Source organism: Cicer arietinum, chromosome 4 (genome assembly GCF_000331145.2).
Source record: "Cicer arietinum cultivar CDC Frontier isolate Library 1 chromosome 4, Cicar.CDCFrontier_v2.0, whole genome shotgun sequence".
NCBI classification, from domain to species: domain Eukaryota; kingdom Viridiplantae; phylum Streptophyta; class Magnoliopsida; order Fabales; family Fabaceae; genus Cicer; species Cicer arietinum.
Window position 1 is genome coordinate 52,357,767 of NC_021163.2, and position 15,401 is coordinate 52,373,167.

Sequence of the window (15,401 nt, forward strand, 5' to 3'; positions counted from 1 at the left end):
TCCTTAATCAAAACGAGGTAACTAGGTGCACCTAACACCGTTAACGATTTAATAATTATAACAACGATTTGCCAAAACACGTATTTAAAATCATCTCTCATTTCATCATAATTCATGAAAAACATATTCAATCGTATAACAATTCAATATTTAAATATTTTTAACTCATACGTAAATCAAACTAATAATATATTATATAATAAAGACCATTAAAATAAATAAATGACGAAATCAAGATAAATTTCAAAGTTTGTGTTCCCCAAATTTTTAAATAAATAATTTAACATAGAAAACGAGAAAAATAATAATTATACCATTATAAAAATATATGACGATGACCGTTGTCAACTCACAACTATAGAGAATCGCTTAAGTTTGTTCTCCAACAACTCTCAGAATAGCAGATAAGACATCAGCTGACAAATTTGAGTAAAAAAAATATTCTCTAGACTTTAGAAAAAATATTCTAATGTTTATCTAACTCTAGAAAACCATAAAAATAATTTAAATCTACTCTAACCACAAATTAAAACTATATTTTTTTTAGATATTCATACTAGCATTAGAGTTGTGTATTTATCTAAAAGAGTCTCAATAACAACTCTCAAGAGACGGGTACCCTTCTCCTTCCTTAGAGCACAAATTCTAACCTAAAATCATAACTAAGAAAATTTGTAGAAGTATAAGAAATTATGCTCTTGGGGATGTTAAATTCAAAGTTGAGAGTTTAAGTATTGTGGAGTGAAAAGAAACTAAGAAAAGAAAAAGACAAAAAAAATTGGGGAAAAGATGGTATTTGCCGAGAAGAAGAATAGAAAGAGGAGAAAAGGAATGAGTGAAATAGAAAGAGAGTGAGAGTGACTAAGTGAATATTTAGTAAATTTTATTTATTTATTATTATTATTATTATTAATTAATTAATTTATTTTTTAAAATAATACTGAGCGTGTCATCAGTAATATTTATAATTACATTCAATCACTTGTGTTCTCTCTTTTCAGTTCTGATGCATTTAGCTTTCAAATGTATTGGTCACCTTTTCTTATTACTAAATGCTTGTGTATTTCCTATACCCATCTGAATGATTGCTAAAGGGCCTCTCTAAGTTGCCAGCAGGGAAGTAGTCAGTGATCTCAAAAGCAGCTTTAGAGCAAAAAATGGATTGGTAAGACAAATCAATATTCTTTAGTGACTCCTAAATTATCTTAATATAATGTAATAGAAAATACGTCTTATTACAATTAATTATTAAATTAATTCCAATACTAATTAAATATAAGGAGATAGATCGACCCATTTTTAATTCATATAAATCTCACATTAAACTAAAAGTTACAAGAACAATTTTAACTACTAAAGTAACTTAAATAAAATAGTCCCGTAAATACAACTCAAATAATAATTATATAGGTACATGACATACTAGAGTGTAAGTTTAAAATTGAAAATTAGCCAAAAAAAAATTGAATAAAACGTAAATTGTTGGAAATTAAGAATTATTAGCATACAATTTTTTTATGAATAATATCCACATTTAATTTGCGAATTGATATGATAATTGGTAATAATATATTATAAAAAAGATTTGATAATATTGGATTGATAGAGTGAAAACAAGTTACTTCGACAAGCGCAATCCAACAAGTTTTTCACCGTTGAATTGAATGAAACTAGCACTAACACAAGTCGTTTGAAACGACGCCGTTTAGCAACAACCCTAGCAACATACATAACTGAATAAAATCAGCACCATTTTCTTCAATTCAATTCATCTCCTTTTCCTTTGTCGTTGATTCGCACAAAAAACAATGTCAAACAAAAAACTATCCTTCTCCCTCCCTTCTTCAAAATCTTCATCATCCAAATCCAATTCCATCAAACCCTCTCAAAACTTCCACGACGACGAAGACCCATCTTCAAATTCCAAACAATTAATCACCGAATTCGACCCTTCCAAACCCCAAACCCTACACCCTCCCAAAACCCTAATTCCCCCACTCCCAAATCAATGGCGTCCCAACAAAAAAATGAAGAATCTCGACCTTCCAATCACCGATTCCCACTCTTCCCATTCCCTCGCATTCGAAATCGATACTACTTCGATCTCCGATCAGCCCGATGACAACACGTCGTTCGGTCTCAACCTCCGTTCCACCACAACCGACGATAACAACACCAAACAACAACAACAACCTGATGTGCCGCGGCCCCGTGTTTCGGTTGAGGTTTCGATGATGAAGAAGTTTAAGGAAGATTTAGAGAGGCTTCCTGATGACCAGGGTTTCGATGAATTTAAGGATGTTGCGGTGGATGGTTTTGGTGCTGCTCTACTTGGTGGGTACGGATGGAAAGAAGGAATGGGAATTGGGAAAAATGCTAAGGAGAATGTTAAGGTTGTTGAGATTAAGAGAAGGACTGCTAAGGAAGGTTTAGGGTTTGTTGCTGATGTGCCTCCTCCTACGTCGAAGAAAAGCGAAATGAATGGAAAGAAAGAGAGTGAGAAGAGGAAGAAGGAGGAGAGAATTGTTAGAATTGTAAGAGGGAGAGATGTTGGATTGAAGGCCAGTGTTGTAGATAGATTTGGAGATGATTTTTTAATTTTGAAGGTTTTAAGGAGTGGTGAAGAAGTTAAGGTTAAGATAGAAGATGTTGCTGAATTGGGTTCTAAAGAAGAAGATAGGTGTTTGAGGAAATTGCAGGATTCTAAGACTCGAGGACGTGAAGAGGAAAATGGGTCTCGTAGTAAACGTGGTAGGGATGAAGTTGAAGAGAGGAGAGTGAACGGTAATGGTGGTGGTAGGGAAGAGAAGGGGAAGAAACAGATTTCTTGGCTTACAAGTCATATTCGGGTTAGGGTGATTAGCCGGAGTTTTAAAGCAGGGAGATTGTATTTAAAAAAGGGAGAGGTTTTGGATGTTATTGGACCTACTACTTGTGATATATCGTTGGATGAGAGTAGGGAGATTATTCAAGGGGTGTCTCAAGATATGCTTGAGACGGCTATTCCCAAACGAGGAGGACCTGTTCTTGTTTTGTATGGTAAACATAAGGGTGTCTTTGGGAGTTTGGTTGAGAGAGATTTGGATAGGGAGATTGGAGTTGTTAGGGATGCTGATACGCATGAACTGCTCAATGTTAAACTTGAACACATGGCAGAGTATATAGGAGACCCAAGCTTATTGGGACATTGATTCTATTGTATTTACTATCTGTTGCATAGGATTTCCATATGAAGAAACAAATTACAAGTATGTGTTTTGGAAATCTCTAATGCATTTTATTTATTTTTTCTATAACATTAGCATATTGAGGTGGTTTAAGGATGTTATGATCGGTAACCTTGCTATTTGTTGATGGTAAACATGATATTCAATTCCACATTAAAGCTTTTATTTTTTAATTTTTACTGATGGTTTTCCTTTATTGACTGAACTGTACTGAATGAATAATAGATAGTTTTGTAGGAAAAATATATTTGCATTGTTTTGTTACATAGCATAGCAATAATCTGTGGTAAATTTTGTCATGTCTTCTTATATTTTAAATAGATTGTATTTATCGCTGTTTAATTGAGACACGATTTCATCTTGACCTTTGCAGCCATGCTTTTATTATTGCACTTATGGGGGTTTATGGTTTATTCTAAATTCTAATTGATCAGTGACTTGCTCAGTGGATTAAAGTACGGTTGTGCATGGCTTGATTTTGAAAATAAAATGCTTAACCAGATATGTTTCTTAACCATTTATGCAGATTAGATTTTGAAACTAAACCACATTATCTACTCAAAACTGATCCCAATTAGGTTGTAAAGCCAGTTTTATCCCAAATTCAATTTTAAAACCCTCAGATGCTCTCCCGCTCCCTTAAAACTGATCTTATTCTTGTTTTCTCATTATTACTTTTCTCCATCTCTCACTCATCAGAAACTCCAAATCTGCAGTTCTCTTATGTCCACCTCATCACTGCCCTTGTTTGCCGTGTTCTTGGAATACTCTTTGTCAAGCCTGACCAAATCCGCCACTTCCATGCCTGTTGTGATTGTGCCCTGAGTGAAGGTCAAGCCTGCATTGAAGTCAGAAATGTTGTCTAACTCACAAACCTAAATGAAAAAGATGAGTCAAAACAGCACGGGGCATAGCAGAGACTGAGAAGGTGATTGATCAATGGTAGATAATACATATGACAAGGTCAACGTCATCCAAAGGGGACATTTTGGATTTGAGAGCTTGGACACTGATTTGCAGGCAGTGGCGGAGGGCTTCCTCATGTGGCTGGCGGGTTGAAACTTCTTTGAAAGAGCTGAAAGTTCTGATCCGTGGTAGCAAAAAAGACTGAAAATCAGACAATTGATTATAATATAGATATCCAACTGCAGCTGGTTTCCACAAATTAGACAACCCAACTGGATTTAAAAAACATCAAAATGGGCCAATTATTTTTGTGTGGGCAAATATCCGCTTTCTCAAAATTGATTTTATATATAGTTGGGGTTGGGGCTTGGAATCAGTTATTTTGTTCACCCCTATTAATGCGTCCAATGTATTATCCTGGTTGTATGTAGACCTCCTGTTAGGCCCACTTATGTAATCCCTATGTAACAAAATATAAGCATAAAAGTACATGTATTTGAATCATATCTAGTCTAAATACATGTATTTTTTACTTATATTTTGTCATGGAGGGAGTAAGGTGCAAGCCATTTAGTAAGGTGCAAGCCGAATGGCCTAGTTTAGAGTTTAGTAGTATGTGTATAAAAATAAATAGAAGCAGTTACTAGTAGTTTGGAGAGACGAGGCTCTATAATATCCTAGCAGTTACTAGTAGTTGTAACTTCCTATTCTAACTTAGAAGAAACATAGTTTCTTGAGTATTATTATTAATAGAAGTGGCATTTAGTCATTAATATATTGTCCTGTTTAACATATTCATGTGGATGTAAAAGACATAATTGAAAAGACTTCAGAATTCAGGTCAAATGAGAAAGACATAATTGAGAAATTGTATGGTTGTGATGTTATGTTATTAACTAGACTAGAGACTGATTCATTCAAAATTTAGTTCAGTTGGCTTTTCATTTAAGTAGCTTTCGAAAATTGTGATGTCATTCAATGTATCGATAAATAGTAAATGATATCCCAGCAGAGAAGGAATGAAGTTTGAGATGGACTTAACGTACAGTATTTAGTCACTACACACTTAAAACTCTAATTTATGCATCTGAATGTTGTACAGTATTTAGTCACTACACACTTAAAACTCTAATTTATGCATCTGAATGTTGTGGTCTTACTCTTCGGGAAGTTCAATTGATGGGGCAGTTTGATTTTTGTGATGTTGGTTGTATGTTTTCTTTCTTTGCATTGGTGGTATTTCTAAAGTAATTTCTTGGTAAGTAATGTGAAAATTTGTATTAACAATTAAAAGTTCAGGTACTGCAACCAAAATCTGTTCCTTCAAGACACCCCATTCCTTCACTGCAGGGTTTTTTATATACTTGTATAATCATATTTACATAAAGCTTTCAATCAAGATTCAAATAACAAAGTTATAGAAGTAGTATTGCAGTATTGTAATAGATAACTGACATGGAAAATCTGAATAATCCTTTTTTATTTTTTATTTAATGTTGTTTATGTTGATGTGGTGCTGTTCCAATGTATGTATGATTTATTTTCTGCAATATCTAGTAGAGCAGTTAGAGAAACAATCATATATTTAATTTACCAGTATGATGTGATCTGTGTGTAGCAGTAATGTAGGATTTCTCGGCAGGAAGTAGCTAGTGATTTCAAAGACAGGTTAGAGCTGGGAACAGGAAATCATCTTTGGCATGAAAGAACTCCAGTTCTTGTTTACACTTCTATCCTATTTTTTGTCATTATTTAGTTTGATGTGAATGATGTTCTGATAATTTATCTTTGTTTTTTAAGTTATATGGATTTAGTTGTGGTAGTGGTATATCCTGTCTATAACAGTTAACACACTAATATAGTTTTCAGGCCTTGACTCCTTGCTAGGAATTTACCTTGTATAATTCTTTTTTCATTAATGATCTATTACTTTTAACTGCATTTTTACTTTACTCTTTATTTTCAAAACTTAGCATTTTTATCTGTAACAAGACCCCCATTACTTTGAATCAAAACCAAGTATCTTCTAGTGTGCTGCTTGATGCTAATAATAACTGTTTTTGCTGTGGAACTAAATCTATTATTGAGATCATGCTGTGTCAATTCAAAAAACAAGTGCACTTTTTGCCATAAATAGTTCATTATTATAACATTCTAGATTGTTTGAAGAGGTTGCTAATTGGACTCTTCCTTTTTTGTCAACGAAGACAAACAGTATTCACTTAGGTTAAAGTTTCAAAGGAAAAAAAAAGTAATTGGCTGTAAATAGTTAATACAAAAGATTCGGTAGAATGATGCTAAAATCAATTCCTATTGTATTTGACATGGCTGCATAGTGTATAATATGATTACAAAATATGTCAAATGGTTGTGAAAACGCTTCTCTAATTGGCAAATTGAATGAAAAAGTGTACATGATACAAGATAAAGAAATTACATCTATGTTTGATCATGATAAAATTTACAAACTATCACTTCATTTATGAATCAAGAGGTTTCTAGAAGTTGGAATAATCGATTTCATAAGACAATCAAAATGTTCGATTTTGTTAGATGTGAGGAAGACTACCTACAAGATGGTTTGGGAACATGGTTATTTTCTTTGTGCTATTGGTGCTAAGATTTCACTATTAGAATTATTCTTCGAACCAATTCTTGGTTGAACAGTTTATGGTCCTCTTCATTTCCACAATTGAGATAATGACTTGATTGGTCAAATATTTTTGTTTACCAAGTTGTAAAGAATTAGATACAGACAATGGTGAGCGAGTTTAGTGGTAGAGAACGAAAGCAAATGGTGGTGAAAGAGACATTGTAGAGAAAGAGAGAAAAGAGACATTTTCATTCTAGTTTGCTTCCCTCGATGGAAAGAAGAGATTGTAGAATTTTAGGTCAACAAAGTCGTAGCTTACGTCAGCACTTCCAAGATAGTGTTCCTGGCCCATGGCCCTTGCCATGTCATTGGAAGTCTTGGTGGACCAATTTTCTTTCGGGTATTTTGATAAAAAAAAAAAAAAAAAAAAAGATTAACTTCAAGCATTTAATCACTCACTTCTTTCAATGGGAGTGAATAATGTAGACTAGTCATGCTCAACAAAAATTCTTGGTAGCCTGATTTTCCAAGGTCACTGTATATACATATTAGAGAATATTTCTCAATCGATTATTAGTCGGTTAAAATTCGGTTTATATTGTCCTAATTATGAATCGTCTATTGGTTCTACATGTGATATTTTATATATTGCATGTTTGGAATCACAGTGAATTTAGCAAAATCACAATGTCTCTGTGATTATGTTGAAACTTTAAAGTGTAGTTTTTGTTAGAATCCCAATAATACAACACGACTCTCCTAAACTCATCGTCAATTCAACCATTCATATAGTAGTTATACAAAGAAATTTATAGTCATCTAATGAACACTTGTATTTGGAAAAAATCTAATGAACACCTGTATTTGGAAAAAGTAATTGCATCACAGGTACAAATGACAACTACTTCATTCAAGAAATATAAACTGCAGAAGTATAAATTACCACAAACCTTGCTAAAAAGTATGGTTAAATATTACATCATCAATACTTACATCAAATTACTCCAATAACATATTTCAGAATAAATTGTCTAAGCCGATCAAATAATTATGTATTACCCTAATTTATTGGAAATAATGCCATATCAAAAAAATGAAAATGCTAAATTAGTCGGCTGCATACAAGTTGTATGGTTAAGAAATTGAATGAGCAGTAAAAACCTGTCACAATTTGACTAATGTCTTTCGTATCATCTGCGAGTAAGATGATAGTTTATTTTAATTTTTCAGATGTTGACGAAAGAAAATATATTGTAGGAACTTTTTTGATTAATTTTGATTCATATTTTCTCAAGTTATAAAGGATTCACGGTCTTTTTGTACTCTTTTGTTGACGAAGGCGCATTGTTTCAACAATGATTCTTTGATTTCTTCTTATTCTTTTCAACATTGCGCTTCATGTTGTCTGTGACTCTTCTTTTAAGTTTAGATGCCGCACCTATAGAGTTAACTGTTCTTCTAGCACTTTTTTCTTCATGCCAATGATTATTCTGCATTCAATTTCAATTTCAAAAGTTAAAATCAATCAGATACCATAAAACAACCAACCTAAAGATAAAGTAATGCAGTTTGCTTGTGATGCAAGAAAACAAATGCAACTATTTTTAATCTAGTTTAGAGGATCCTAAATTATCAATGCAATTGTATAGTTAACATTTTCACATACCTTGAGATCTTTGATGTATTCATTGATGTTATAGGAGAATATACTTGTTAAACACGACACGTCGATACATTCTTTTTCCTGTTGAAAACTTTTGGCAGCATCTTCCATTTCCAACATGTCATTCCTCTTAAAAACAGTATATTTTCTACCACATAAGCAAGTTTGTGGTGTAATGTCTGAATATCAAAATAAACAAGTTTATCTCTCAATAACACAAGCAAATGCAATAACAAATCTCAAATACTCAAATAGGATAATGAAATCTTACCATGGAAAAGGCAAATTGGATAGGAATAGCATTTCTTGCACAACAAGTAAGCTACATAACAATCCCTATGGCAGAAGCTACATATCAAAGAACCTAATAATGTATTTGAAGAGCTTGACATCTTTCTCGAACCGTTCAACCGCGATAACGATGTCTTATAAAATTGCATGAGATGCAAGAAAGACGGTACAATAGCACGATAAGATGCATTTTCTTCAAATTTGTTCTTGGAAATTCTGAGTTTTGAGGACTTGTAGAGAAGCATTGCCTCTTTACAAAGAAGTTCCTCATATGGAATTATAGGTAGCATTTTGAGATGTGCATAACGTTTGCTAGCTGCAGCACCAAGTGGAAACCAATCACCAATAGCAAAGTTTACAGCTTCTCCACAATTGAAACCTAAACTCAACAAAAGATTTAATGAATAAGGAATTAGGGACCATCCTTAGAATTTTGTACTAGTAAAGATTCATTGCAAAGCGGAAAATAGCATGTCGAGTGAAATTCTGCCAAGTGTCATTTGGGGAAGACATTTTTGAGAATAAATGACAAAATTAACATTTTAGCACTTAAAATTTTAATGATCGGACTAAATTGATTGACATTCTATAATTTATGGGACTAATTTGCTATTTTGTAAATTTGAGAGATCAAATTACTCAATCGTTATAATTTTAAGGACTAAAATTATGATTTACTTGAGAATAAATATATGTCTTTATATGCAGAAACATAATCACATGCACATGTAGAGAGAGAGAGGGAGGGAGAGAGTACCATGACTAAATCCAGCATGATATGATTTAGGAAAGGTGATGACAAACTCTCCTGGTTTCTGCACAGCTTTGTAAACTGGCACATCATGCTGTAACAAGACATTAGGAGGGAACATGGTTGTTTTTTGTGCAAGAAATTGGAATGCACCATTCTCTCCATGTTCTATAAAAACTTTATTGCAATACACATGATTCAATACAGTCTTTTCAAATTCAGAGGCTGCATAACTAGGTACACCATACCAAGTTTTATGTGCACCTGAGTGATGGTAATTTATGCTGCAAAAAAAAATCAATAGTATATATTAAGATATCATATGAACAATGTTAAACAATATTTGAAGCAATCGGGAATTGGGCTATTCAAACCTATCAAACACTGACATTGACACATACACAAGACACAGACACCACGTTCGTTAAGATATGATATGAACAATGTTAAACAATATTATGAAGCAATGGTGAATTAGACTTTTCTGAGTTATGAAGCACTGATAAATATGCTAGACACGGACACCAGACACGTCAGTTAAGATATGACGTGAGCAAAATATTAAACAATATCGAAACAATGTAAAATAAAAGCGTTATGAGCTATGAATCCCTGACACATACATAGACATAGACACCAGACACATCACTTAATATATGACATGAACAATGTTAAACAATATTTCAAGCAATGGAGAAACAAATTTTTCATAGAGAAACATACCTGTACAAATAGTGATCTTCTACATGCCATGCAAACATACTAAAAAGCATCGCAATGTAAAGCATAGGATCAGTTATTCCCTAGAATTTCAAAAGAGAATTAGAGAACAAAAACATAATTAAGACTTTTTATTCAAATTAGGCTCCAAAAATTGTCCTAACCGGAATTCCCCTGTCAACTAAACGCAACGAAGACTGCAGCAGCCGCGCGAAATTCTAAAATCAAATGAATTTTTTTAATCAAACTATAAACACAGTAATTCAAAAACAAACTCAATAGATTAAAGATTTTGAGAATCATTGGTCATAATCCAAAATTTATTACAAGTTATAAAAAGAAACCTTCAAATTGCATTTGCTTGTTCCAAGCCTATCATTAGGATCACATGAAAATGCACTTCCCTCAATGTTAACTCCATATTCAACTGTTCTTTTCTCTCCATGCATCATTTCATGCCAGAATGCTTTTTCAACATCAGAAGAAGAAATAGCTTCAGAACTGCAAAATCTATTGGAAAAGGCCTTGTTTGCCATAACCTCAAATTCATGATATGTATATTTTCTGCTAGAAAAACCAAATAAATTTATATTTCATCATTTACATGGTTTAAAAACTTCAAATAAAAAACATTGATATCTTTTTAATTACCTTCCTCTCTTAGAGAATGTTATCATATCCTTCTCATTCCATTTCGAAAGGCGAAGAGGCTGCACAATTGTTTCAAACTTAAAGTCCTTTTTCTCTTCCATTAATACATCAGAAGCAGAAATAGATGCAGCAATTGGAGAAACAATTTTGCATATACCTGAAATATACTAAAAAATGTTACATGAAATTTTATTATGACAGATAAATTAAACCTTCATAAACGCGGCGAATGAAAAGAAAATCATACATAATTTGCTATCACATACCATATTTAGAAGCTTCATGAACAATTTTCTGTAGATAAATTAAAGGATGCTCAAATTCTTGTTCTGATGGATGATATATTGGACATTCTGGAATCATGTTGGTCCAGTTTTGATCAACAAAATCAATTTTACTCAATTTGGCTGTTTTCTGAGTAATTGAACTCTTACCAACAAATTTTCTTCTTTTACTTTTGATAACATTTGTTGCACCCATTTTTGTTTTCTTTTGTATATGATAGCAAGCCTTAGTAGCATATAACATTGGATGATTTTTCTATGAACTGAAATATGTAACAATTCTAATAAGTCAAAAAATAGAAAGTTACTATGATGTAAAAATGAAACCAACATAACAAAATTGGAGAACATTAAATAAAAGATTATGTACTCTATAGAAAGCATCATATAAATTATAGTTCTTATTTTCCATTAATGAATTATGAGGATTTTCATAACTATACTGTATACATTCTGATGCATTTCCATTTCATGATGGAACACTTTCCAAATGATTAGAGATTTGACATGAGTGCAACAATTAAGTAAAAGTTTAGTTAATTAATTAGAGATTTGTTGTGCACCAAACGTTACTTTTGAAAATTTAAAGTATCTTCCACACATAATATATACTATTTGATTAAATGTTGAATAAAAAGTAATCTTCCAAAGTATAACCAAACAAACTATATGTGTTTTCCTGAATCTGCCTCCAAAGATTGAAAAGTACTTAAATACCACACCACATGCATATGAAAATAAATATATGAGAAAAATTGGATATGTATATACTAGTTTTACACTGAGATCAGAATCTTGTATTCCGCCAAGGATGAGTGAAATTTGTGTAGTCTTTGAATATGTTCATCTGGTGTGTGTATTTCAATACATATAAAAGACAATTTCATATATTTTGTTACCAATTTTGCCCTTACAAGTAACTAACTAACTTCATGATAAAACATAGATATAATAGTGATAATAAGAAAAAGGCAATTTCATATATTTTCTTATCAATTTTGCCCTTGCAAATAACTAACTAACTAACTGCATCATAAAACTTAGGAATAATAAGAAACATGTTATTCTACTCAAAATCTTTATAAAATTCTTCAAGAAAAATATAATTCTTTAAATTTCTCTATTTTTTCCTCTTTAATTTTATCATTTTTTTGTCTAGATATTTCACTTCATTTCAAATTTGTTTTACTATGACAAATCCATCACACACCATTTAAATAGTAGACAGAAATTTATTTTAAAATTTAGTAGTTTTAAGTAAAAATAAAAAAGGGACAATGTGATGAGATTTATTAGGTTTTAAAAATATGGAGTGTGTTCGGTATAAAATTATAAAAACAAACTGGTAAAATACTCATGGATTCGCACGAGTTGAAGGTCAATATTATTTTTTTATGTGACTTGAAAAAAATAATATATCAACTTATATAAATTAAAAGTATATTTAAAGAAAAATATTATTATTTGTTATAAAATATTAATGTACAAATTCCTCATTATTTGTTATATATATTTAAATTAAAGTGAAGCATATATATTAATAGCAATGTATAAAATTTTAATTAATTAAAAACAAGTATTATTTATAAGTAATTCACAAAAGTAAAAGATTGATAATTACAATTTCGAAAACAAAACATTAACTGAGTCCTTAGAAAATATCTTTGCCTATGTTACATCATTGTTGAGAAAAAGTTAGATTAGAAATAAAAATATCTTCCATAAATGTTGTGTTGTGGGACATCACATGTTATATACAATAGAAGCCATTCCTAATGAAACTCTCATATGGTACGATGATGTCTTATCCTCTTCTTCCTCCTCAAACTCAAACCATAAACATGTCATCAATAGCTTCATCTACATGTTTTCCTTTCTACACCCCCCATAAATCTTCAAACCTCCACAACAACAACAAATCTTGTTTTTCCAAATCCAATTATTTCTCAACTCTCACATGTAAAGCATCATCATCATCAACAAGAAGTTTTTCATCATACATGTTGGAGTTTGACTTGTATGATCTTCTAGGAATTGATAGCTCTTGTGATCAGTCACAGATAAAGACGGCGTATCGATCTCTTCAGAAAAGATGTCATCCTGATATTGCTGGTCCTTCTGGTCATGACATGGCTATTATTCTTAATGATGCTTATGCCATTCTATCTGATCCATCTGCACGCCTTGCTTATGATAAGGTTCATTTTTATATCTCTACTTCTTCTTAATTTGTAGACAATAATGAAGTCCAATCCATTACTCGTGTCTGACGCTGATATATGTAGTTATATTTGTGCATGTGTCTGTGATTTGTAAGGTTTTTCCCAACAATATTCAATCAGATATCATTACAACAAAATAAGTTTAACTGCAATTTTGGTCTCTCTGGTAGATTCAAATCTAATAAAAGTTTAAATAAATTTATGAGATTTTGCCTTTTAATATATTGTGCCTATATATTTGTTTGAGTTGTTTTGATTAGTATGAGAAAATATTATGCAGGAGCATGCAAAGACCACAGAATTCAAAGGCTTCACAGGAAGACCAATATATTCAGTTTGGTGTGGTTCAGAAAGTGAGCAAAAGGCTATATTTGTTGATGAAGTAAAATGTGTTGGATGCTTAAAATGTGCTTTGTTAGCTGAAAAGACTTTTGCTATAGAATCAGTTTATGGAAGAGCAAGAGTTGTTTCTCAATGGGCTGATTCTGAACACAAAATTGATGAGGCCATACAAGCTTGTCCTGTCAACTGCATTTCGTAAGTGTGTGAGCGCACGCGTGCGCTCATCTATATTATTCTCCATATAGTTTTAAATTGCGGCCGCGTAGCAATTCTTGATATTGCTAAAAATTGTGGTTAAATGCGGCCTCAATTGCAGGCGCATAGACATAAAAAACTTTGATTTTGGAGTTCAGTTTGTAGTCGCAGACCTTTATTTCTTGAATCACAAGTCTCCCATATTTTTTACATCTAATGAATCATCATTTTTCTTTTTTTGAATGAACAAGAGTTGTTGAGAGATCCAACCTTGCTGCTCTAGAGTTCTTGATGTCGAAGCAGCCGCGTGGCAATGTAAGAATAGGTGCAAGTAATACAGCCGGCGCCCGTGTGTCTAACATATTTGTTGACGTGGAAAAGTTTCAAACAAGATTCCAAGAGACAATGGAAAAAGCTTCCAAGTATTCTAAGGTTAGTTTAACATATGGTATGATAAGAATAGCATAAGAAATTTGTATTCCACATGATTTCATAATTCACTTACAAAAGAAAACATCTATTGCAGGAAACAGACTTCCAAAGAGAATCAAGAATATCAGCAATTCAAGCAATAAGATCAATCTCCAATTGGTTATATTGGCAACCACATATTTCAAAATCCAACCAAACCATAACAAGAGTGATGCACAAATTACCTCAACCAAACATTGACAAACTTAGAGATGCAGCAGCAAGAAAGAAAATAATAGACACAAAAAAAACAAACCACCAAACACCTTTAAATATAACTCACCATGAAGAGTATTGGACACCATCAACCATTGTTCTTCCTTCTTCATCAACAACAACAACAACAACTACTACTATTACTACTCCAACACAATTTGAGAAGCTTAAAAGAAACAAAAGAAGAAATAAAAGTGATGTTGAAAGATATGAGAATGAAAAGAGTCCAATTAGATGGGGATTTCCAATGATTACTTCATTGTTTGGTATGGCTATAGTTAGATTACATGAAGTAAGATCAACAATTGAGTTGAAAGAGCATTTGGGTGGTTCTCTTGCTTTGGAAATTGTTAACAGCTCTTGGTTGCAATATGTGCTTGCAGCAGCTATATGGTATATAATTGGAATTGCTGTTATTGATTTTGTGGCCATCATTGGAAATAGAAACAGATAGAAGAAGTTCATATTTATAAATATTTGATTAATGATTATAAGAATATAGAATAGAACATAGATACATGTAATGTAATATTAAGTTGTATATGAAGAAACACATGAATCACAAAGTACAAATGATGTATTATAAGCTCTCCATTAAAGCATATTTATTTGTTTAACTTTGTGTTAAGTTATTCTCAAACTCAAGTGTGAAATGGCAACACATAGGTTTAGTGTTTTTCTTTTTTATTTCTTTTTTATATAGATCTTCATCAGGCTACTTTGAAAAACATGGCTTATATTAAAACTGTCCCAGGCTCAAACAAGCCCTTATCCCTAATTAAAACCAAATACTCAATCTTGTGTCATAAATTTTATATTGTTTTCTTGTAATTCAATTTCTGTAACGTTATACTTGTTATATATGTGTG

General features: G+C 32.0%; 3 protein-coding genes across 6 annotated transcripts; 2 read left to right on the forward strand and 1 right to left on the reverse strand.

The window, feature by feature from the left end:
* The first annotated feature begins 1,713 nt into the window (after nt 1-1,713).
* Nucleotides 1,714-5,060, forward strand: LOC101498609 (protein MOS2). 4 transcript variants are annotated; one of them, XM_073367729.1, is made up of 2 exons: nt 1,714-3,248; nt 3,754-5,060. In XM_073367729.1, the coding sequence occupies exon 1, from the start codon at nt 1,809-1,811 to the stop codon at nt 3,189-3,191; it is 1,383 nt and encodes a 460-aa protein (XP_073223830.1). In that variant the 5' UTR covers nt 1,714-1,808; the 3' UTR covers nt 3,192-3,248; nt 3,754-5,060. The 4 variants fall into 4 exon arrangements, with proteins under 4 accessions (XP_073223830.1, XP_012570543.1, XP_073223831.1 ...); XM_012715089.3 differs by having other exon boundaries at nt 3,927-5,060; XM_073367730.1 differs by lacking the exon at nt 3,754-5,060 and adding an exon at nt 3,601-3,729.
* A 4,336-nt stretch (nt 5,061-9,396) lies between these two features.
* Nucleotides 9,397-11,282, reverse strand: LOC101502558 (lysine-specific demethylase JMJ13-like). Its single transcript, XM_027333300.2, has 6 exons — nt 11,069-11,282; nt 10,803-10,959; nt 10,496-10,715; nt 10,316-10,369; nt 10,155-10,234; nt 9,397-9,715 (listed from the first exon to the last, which is right to left on the reverse strand). Exons 1-6 carry the CDS (start codon nt 11,280-11,282, stop codon nt 9,397-9,399), a joined length of 1,044 nt encoding a protein of 347 aa, XP_027189101.2.
* Nucleotides 11,283-12,846: 1,564 nt separating this feature from the next.
* Nucleotides 12,847-15,149, forward strand: LOC101499169 (chaperone protein dnaJ C76, chloroplastic). Its single transcript, XM_004498065.4, has 4 exons — nt 12,847-13,284; nt 13,589-13,845; nt 14,097-14,277; nt 14,372-15,149. Exons 1-4 carry the CDS (start codon nt 12,862-12,864, stop codon nt 14,984-14,986), a joined length of 1,476 nt encoding a protein of 491 aa, XP_004498122.1. The 5' UTR covers nt 12,847-12,861; the 3' UTR covers nt 14,987-15,149.
* The last annotated feature ends 252 nt before the right edge of the window (nt 15,150-15,401 follow it).